The 8,634-nt window shown below is 36.5% G+C and overlaps 1 protein-coding gene across 1 annotated transcript in view; it reads left to right on the forward strand.

Annotated features, from left to right (window-relative positions):
• The window catches only part of CTAGE5 (CTAGE family, member 5), a 63,023-nt gene extending 55,579 nt beyond the window's left edge, over positions 1–7,444 (forward strand). Inside the window, exons 23-26 of the mRNA XM_006891587.1 lie at positions 3,339–3,461; positions 3,965–4,023; positions 5,083–5,320; positions 7,278–7,444. Coding sequence (XP_006891649.1) covers positions 3,339–3,461; positions 3,965–4,023; positions 5,083–5,320; positions 7,278–7,444 — 587 coding nt within the window. The remainder of the gene's footprint in view (positions 1–3,338; positions 3,462–3,964; positions 4,024–5,082; positions 5,321–7,277) is intronic.
• The last annotated feature ends 1,190 nt before the right edge of the window (positions 7,445–8,634 follow it).

The raw sequence follows: 8,634 nt of genomic DNA on the forward strand, positions 1-8,634 counted from the left end.
ATTCAGAGTCTCATCTGACATCCATCTTGGTCTTTTCTTCTTTTTCAGCCTTTGTAATGATCTTAACATTCTTCATGGACGATTTTCTTGATAGCCTCCCAGAGCTCGTTTAGTCTACGCTCATTGGTGCTCACATCCTCAAACCTGTTCCTGAGATGGTTTTGAAATTCGAGTGGCATAGACTTAAGATCAAATATTGGAAAGTCAGCTGTGAAGGACCTTTCAAGAGTACTGAAGAGCATCGATGTCATGCTGGAGACTAAGGTGCACCTGATCTGGGCGATAGTCTTTGCAGTTACATGCTATGCATCAGAGAATTGGACAGTGAATTGGGATGATAGAAATGATGCCTTTGAGCTGTGGTGCTGGAGAAGAGTATTGAATATATCATGGCCTTCCAGGAGAATAAACAGGTTTGCCCTGGAGAAGGTGAAACCAGAATGCTCCTTGGAGTCAAGGATTCAGAAGCTTCTTCTGACATACTTTGGGCACTTTGCAAGGAGGGACTGGTCCTTCGAGAGGGATATCATGTTTGGGAGAGTGGATGGGCGGTGCAGGAGTGGAAAACCTTCGATGAGATGGATTGATTCTGTGACTGGAGTGGTGGGAATAAGTGCGTTTGGGATAGCTAGATTGGCACAGGATAGAACGGCGTTTGGAGCTCTTGTACATAGGGTTGCTATGAGTCACAAGTGACTCAATGGCATGTAACAACAACAACAACTATAATTCTATGGTTTTTAATCACTTGTTTTTGCTGTTAAGTATTTTAAAGAGTGGAGAAAAGATTTATTTCATAGAGTTGGAAATAGTCTTGTGATCTGAACTCTGTTCTATTCTGTACCATCCTCACACTTCCTGACATTCAAGAGCCCACTGCAGCAGTCACCACATCAGTCCACCTGGTTGAGGGTCTTCCTCTCCTTTGCCAACCCTCTAACTCTCCCAGCATCATGTCTTTCTCCAAGGAATAACTCATCCTAGCAGCATACCCAAAGTGTGTGAGGCTAAGCTTCATCATTCTTGCACTCCGGCCTCACCCTCTCCAAGACATACTTGTTTGTTCTTTTGGCTATCCATGGATGTTCAATGCTCTTCTCCAGCACCACACCTCAAAGGTATCAATTCTTCTTCTGTCATCTTTATTCATTGTCCAGCTCTTAGATGTGGAGCAAGTGGTTGGAAAGACCATGACCTGAATCAGGCACATCTTAGTGCTCAAACATCATTACTCTTCAAAAATTTGGAGAGACTCCTAACTGCAGATTTTCCCATAGCATGTCCTTTTTCTCATATACCCTATTTAAGACATTTTTATTGCTAGATAGTATAGACTTATTTTTGTCAAGTAATAAAAATTTTGCAATTCTTTTCAGTAGTAGACTTATCTATTCCTTTTTTACTCTGTGTGCAGTGTTAGTGATTATCAAAGATTAATAAGATGGGCTCTCTTCTTTTGGTTTAGGGTTGGAGTGGAATGTTTGGTTGTTTTTTATTTAAGTCTCTTGTTTAGACTCAAGAAGACCTCCTAGAGGCCCCTTTTGTTTTAAAGTCGGGCCCGAGGGATTATATTTAAATTCTTGTTACTGTATTTTGAAGGAACATTCTTCCAAGTGGTATGGCACTCTTCTGTTGATTTCTGTGCTGATGTAATCTGGGTTTGCTGTGTTGCTAAACCTTGTGCCATTGGGGTCTCAAATGTCATAATGGCTGCCCATGGTACACAGTGTTTGGTGGAGCTCCCAGTTTAAGACAGGTATGGAAGCAGAAGAGGCATCCACTTCCTAAACCACATACCCTTGGAAACTCTTATAAACTTTGAGAAACAAGTTAGTTATAGAAAGGCCTCGGGTCTTTTGTTAATAGGGTCGCTATGAGTCGTGCTCAGCTTGATGTCAGTCAACAACAATAGACAAAATTGACTACTATGTTAGAATAACATATTTAAGGACAATTTGTACGTAAAACTTATATTTGCCATGTGGTATATCTGCTCCTTTTAGCACTCTTTTGTGTATAATTTAGATTACATGTTGCAGGGCATAGATAAAAAATTAATGTGTATTGGAAAGAAATACAGTTTTCAGTCCTTTTTCTTTTTTTAAAATTTATTTTAATGAAAGTTTACAGAGACTTAGGATTTCCAGTCATTCATTGTTGCACTTTTCTTTCTGCCCACCCCTCCCCTCAAAATCACTCTTCTTCTTGGAAAGAAAAAGAAAAGCTCTTATCATTGTTATGCAGTCCCTTCCCCTAAGTCCACTCCACTATGCAGCTTTCACTCTGGACTTCTGTAATGACAAGAATACCCATTCATATATCCCTTTTAAACAGATCTCTCCCTCATCTATTTCAGTGCAATATACATCATTCCTTCCTTTTCTGTCTTCCCTCAACCCTGATGTGTCAGTCCCATTTTACAACAGTGGTCCTATGCAAAATTTGTCCTTTTGTGACTGAGATATTTCACTCAGCATACTATCCTCCAGGGTCATCCGTTTTGCATAGTATTCCATTGTGTGAATATACCAGAGCTTCTCTGTCCATTCGTTTGTTGATGGGTGCTTGGGTTGTTTCCAGCTCTTTGCTACTGTGAACAAAGCTGCAATAAACATGGGTGTGCATATATCTGCTTGGGTGGCAGTTATGGTTTCTTTAGGGTAAATTCCCAGTAGTGGAATTGCTGGGTCAAGTGGTATTTCTATTTGCAACTTTTTGAGAAAGCACCATACAGCTTCCCATAGTAGTTGCACCATTTTACACTTCCACCAGCAGTGAATAAGGGTTCCAGTTTCTCCACAACCTCGCCAGCATTTGATGTTTGCTGTTCTGTTACATTTTGCTATTCTTACTGAGGTGAGATGATATCTCATAGTTGTTCAGTTTCCAGTCTTGTGTGATCATGACAACATGATTTTTCTCTACAGGCTTCATTTGTTTTATTCACTAAGGGCTTTGAATTAAAATGATCTGGGTAAGTGTATTTGTTGAGTAAATAAAATATAGCTAGGTACTGATGGTTAATATTGCTATTTGTTAGGTAATTTTCCAATCCAGTGTCTTAATGAAAAGTAGCCTTTCAAATGCTGGGCAAATCTGTTGAGTTTCCTTACTTTCATAGATCTGGTTCTATCAGAACTTTCTGCTTTGCTAACTCTCAGCAGTGCTGAATGTTTTTAAGAAGGTATGCAGTTTAAAAATAGCCTGCAATTGTCTCCCAGGAGTAGGAGATATCACTTTGATGGAAGCAAGGGAAATGTCCAAGTTAAAGCTATTAAACTTAAACTTAAATGTTTAAAAAAAATACTAAAGATATTTTTACAAAACATGTTTTCTAGGGCAACCATATCCTGATCCAGCTGTTCCTGCTCAAATGCAGGATAGGTTTTATTCTAATTCTGGTAGACTTTCTGGACCATCAGAGCTCAGAAGTTTTAACAGACCTACTTTTGATAAAGCAGGTAAGAATCATTTCACGGTTTTGTTTATTTGGTTTTTTAATAATAATGAGGCATACTTAAAGGACTAATATATTTTCTGTCTGAAATTCTTGTAACTAAGATCTGTTTCCTGGTTTTATGTTTAGAAATGGTGTCTGAATAGACTTTGGTGGTTGGTTTGAGCATTGTGATAATGTGTATAGTATGTGCATCTAGATTAACAGGAACCAACTCATAGTCGACTCCTCAGTAGGTTTTTGGATGCTGTAAATTGCATGGGAGGAGACTGCCTGTCTCTCCTGCAGAGTAGCTGGTGGATTTGAACCACCAGAGAGGTGATGATGCCCTTGACTTAGCAGGCACAGGTCCTTACAGACTACATACCTTCTAGTATCCCCAGGAAGAGACTGGTGATATCAGGCTGGTTTATGATCACATAATGGAGGTAGGAATATGTCCTTGTCCTCTGGATATTTTCTGAGAGTGGAGTAACTAATTTTATTTTTCTTTAACTCTATGTGTAGATGGGGCAACATCTTCAGAAATGGATTCTGGTAAAAATGATCCCAAAGATGATGTTAATGTAAGTATTAGAAGTGGAATTTTATCCATGTGTTGAAGAGCTTTGCAGTTTCTTAGCTTAATAGGATAGAAATTAACCAGCAGTCTGTATTTTAAATAGAAGTACTTCTGTCTTTTTGACAATTGTATTTAACATAATAGCTCACTCTTTTCTGGATGCTAATTTTAGCTGGATTCTTTCTGGATTAGGTAGTTTAATCTTTTCACTATTATTATAAAGTATAATTCATATTTAAGGTTTTGAGATACTCTACTAATGAAATAAAAATTAGAATATTCTTGGATATTTACTGAAGTAAAGCATTTGAATGTTTTAAAGTAGGCTTTTGTTTACTAATTTGCAATTTTTATTTTGGTCGCTTAGAAATGAACAAACATGTTGTTTTTATGTGCTGTTAAGTCAGGAATGATTTATAGTTGTCCCAGTGGCTTTTCAGAGGATGTAAATCACACTGGAGGATATTGCTCATCTCTCTCCCTTGAAGCAGCGGGTGGACTTGAATCTTATGCCTTTGGGTTGGTAGTGCAACTCCTTAACCACTAGGCCACCAGATCTCCCTTACAGAGGCATATTATAATTTCTGTTTGTAATATATGCTTGAGACCATATTGTACATTTGCTACTCTTGGACTACATGCGTGTTTTATCTTTGGTCAGAATATTATTTTGTTGGTAAAATGCTTTCTGTTGTGTTAATAAAACCTTTTTTGATAGCTAAAAGCCACCTGATATGTTAATGTGAAAAAATGGTTTGAATTTTTCTCAGGAGTCTTGTAAAGACAGTTCTAGATTGTTTTCTGTCTATGTTTCTTTAAAACTTACAAGATTTTAAGGGAGCTCTGGCATAGTGGCAAGAAGCTGCACTGCAATCCCAGAGGTATGCGGTTCAAATCTACTAGATGCTCTGCTGGAGAAGGAGAGACAGTCTCCTTCTGTACTAGTCAGATCCAATTTGACGGTACACAAATGATTTATTAAAAAAAAACTTAACAAGGTTTTGTGAAAACTTTTGCTGAATTTAATAAATTTTAGTGAATGCCACTTGTTCATTTGTTACAGAATTCAAATGTGCCTGAGTCATATACTTTTACTGAAAGGGAAGCAACTGGACTAAGATTTGTGCCACCACCTTTTCCTCCAGTCAGAAGCTCTTTGCTTCCAATGGACCCAAGGGGACCTTTTATAAGAAGGGGTCCTCCTTTTCCTCCACCACCTCCAGGAAACCTGATGTATGGACCACCTCGGGATTATTTTCCACCAAGGAATATTCCTGGCTCACCATATCCTGCAGTAGCAAGTATGTCTTTGTTTGTTCCTAATCTGCTAGCATTATTAATCAGGGATATTCATTTTATTAGCTGCCTTCCTAGTAATCCAGTAAAGGGAATTATATGTTCTGCAAACATCTCAGTAGTTTTCCAAATTGAGGAGGATGAAGCATACAGCTTGATTAGTTTATTAATATGAAATTGTTTGAATGTGTTGTCTTACGTGAAGATAGAATTTGTGTGTATCTTACTGGATAGACACTGGTTAGTGTGGATAAAGACCCCCGATAGAGCTGTAGGGTCAGCACAGGACTGCTAAATGATATTTTGACGTCTGTAAAATTTATAGCATCAGAAACTTCTTTCAGCAGTTCTGGTCTTTCCTGCAGAGTCCCTCTGAATTGGAATCAACTTGAAGACAATGGGTAGTTACTATAGCAATTAGCAGAATAATTACAACTAATATTTTAGCAGTAAAATTGCTGGCTAAAGAATGTAATTTTTTTTTTACTAAAGTATTTTTAGAAGTATATCAACATAAGCAGTTATTAAGTGGTGGAGGGATGGAGGAGGAGAGGAAGTTCTGTTAGAGATGAGGATGGTACAGAATAGGACAGGGTTCACATCTGTTGTTCATAGAATCACTATGAATCGTACTTAATTTGATGGCCCTCATAAAACAACTAATTTTAAAACTGAAATGTATTTAGTTGAATTTTTAAAAATTATTTCATGGCCTTATAAGGAAGAGGAATAAGTTATTTATTTTATACCCCTACATTTCTTTTTAGAAATAAAGGTTTCTGAAAAAAATACATAATTACCAAATTCTAGGCAGTACCCTAGTATTTGCTAAGTCATTGCTCCTATATTCTTCCTCTATTTTGAAAATTTAAAGTGAAATAAAAGGAATTTTGTAAAGGTTGTTTTTTTGTTTTTTGTTTTCTTTCACAGTACCTGCTCTCCTGATTTAAAGTTTTAGATTTCCATTGGACAAAAATTATGCCTCAAAATGTGATTCTTTTTTAAAAATTTTTAAATTTTTAAAATTTAAAAAAAAATTTAAAAACATATGGTTTTCATTCATTCATTGTTGCACTTTTCTCCCTGCCCACTCCTCCCCTCAGTTCACTCTTTTCTTTGAAAAGTAAAAGAAAAATTCTTTTTTGTTATACAGTCCCTCCCTCCAAGTCCACTCCAGTATGCAGCCTTTGTTCTGGACTCATGTCATAACAGTAATACCTAATCACGTATCCTTTTTAAACAGTTTTCTCCCTTATCTGTTTCAATTCAGTATACATTATTTATCCCCTCTTTCTCGGCCTCCCCCAACCCGATGTCAGTCCTGTTTTACAACACTGGCACTATGCATTATTTGTCCTTTTGTGACTGAGATACTTCACTCAGCATAATGTCCTCCAGGGTCACCATTTTGAATAATATTTCATGAGTTCCTTGTTTTACAATGCCACATATTATTCCATTGTGTGAATATACCACAGATTCTCTATCCATTCATTTGTTGATGGACACTTAGGTTGTTTCCAGCTCTTTGCTGTTATGAACAAAACTGTGCATATATCTGCTTGGGTGGCAGTTAATGGTCTCCTTGGGGTATATTCTCAGTAGTGTAATTGCTGGGTCAAATTGTATTTCTATTTGCACCTTTTTTAGAAAGTGCCATACCACCTTCCACAGTGGTTGTACCACTTTACACTCCCACCAACAGTGAATAAGGGTTCCAGTTTCTCCACAGCCTCACCAGCATTTGATGTTTGCTGTTCTGTTAAATTTTGCTAGTCTTACTGGGGTGAGATGATATTTTATAGTTGTTTTGATCAAAATGTTATTCTAACACAAAAAACCCAAAGAAAGTTGAAGAAGTTATATTTTTTTGATGACATAAAACTGATGTCAAAATGAATTTGGTCAGATCATTATGATGTTAAATTTTAAAAAATAACTTTTTCTGATTTCTTTGAACAGTGAGAAATGTTTGTCCACCAAGGGGTTTTCCTCATTATCTTCCTCCAAGACCTGGATTTTACCCCACCAATCCAGATTCTGAGAATAGAAGTGAATTCCCTTCTGGGTCGATTCCACCTTCAAATGAACCAACTACTGAGCATTCAGAACCACAGCAAGCAACTTGAACATATCTTTGTCTATCTTGAAAAATAAGTAACAGCTGTTACTTAAGCAGTTGTTTTTTGCTTATATTGAAGCTTCATGGAGGACTGAAGCTTCATTCTCAGGATAGTATTTTATTAATAAAGATGCTCTAAATATGGATCTTATGTGTAAATTATTCCAATTTTGTTTTATTCTGTATGGTATAACTGTGTTAATTTGTTTAATCTACTGTCATATAAACAAAAATGGAGGAGTGAGTGTGTGTGTGTGAGAGAGAGAGAGAGATTTATGAATTTGGGGATGTTTTAAATTCCAAAGATTCTGTCTTTTGTCAAGAACTGTATTTACTTACTATAGTTGTAGATAATGTGAAAATAACTTTATGCTTAATTAAAGAAATTTTAATTGGTTTAAATACTTCTTTGACATTTATAAATAAAATCATCTAGTTTTTCCATAAATGTGTCTTCATTAATTAGTTCATTTTCCCTTACATCAATATCTTGAGACTCAAAACTACTGTATAGAAGTCTACCTGATTCCATATCTTACAAAAAAAATGCCTTCTTTCTTGAAAATAGACATGAATGACTCAAAGCAACATATATCCTTTGCAATTATAAAAATGGATTATATAAGAGAGCTCTGGTGGCTTAGTGGCAAGAAGCTGCACTGCAATCTCGAAGTCGGGCACTTCAAATCCACCAGATGCTTCCCTGGAGAAGAGGCAACCTCCTCCTGTCCCGGTCGGATCCAGTTCAGTGGTACACATGCACATGCACACACACACACACACACACACACATGTATATATATATACACACACACACATAAAAAATAAAAAAAAATTTTTAAGGGTTCTATATATTTTGAAAAGCCAGGCGTGGTCTAGCAATGAATTTCCTAAACTGTGAATTTCCTAGAATAAAAATCCATTCACTGATTCCCCCCTCCTATAGTTTTAATTCTAACTTTCTCTTTATTTGTAAGATTTATGAATGTTAAGATTTACCATAGGATAACTGTACCAAGGCAAAATGTCATTATTTTGAGCTATAACTTAAGATCTTTAAAGTCATTTTCCCCCAAGACAAGTCAGTGTTCTATTATTAGTCTTAAACATTAATAGGATTATGAAACAGGAAGGAAATGAAGTGTAGCTAATAAATGTCAATACTTACGATGACAAACTTGGATAATTTCAGTTATT

The sequence above is a fragment of the Elephantulus edwardii genome, unplaced genomic scaffold (genome assembly GCF_000299155.1).
Source record: "Elephantulus edwardii isolate Elephantulus edwardi_28Jun2011 unplaced genomic scaffold, EleEdw1.0 scaffold00100, whole genome shotgun sequence".
In the NCBI taxonomy this organism is placed as follows: domain Eukaryota; kingdom Metazoa; phylum Chordata; class Mammalia; order Macroscelidea; family Macroscelididae; genus Elephantulus; species Elephantulus edwardii.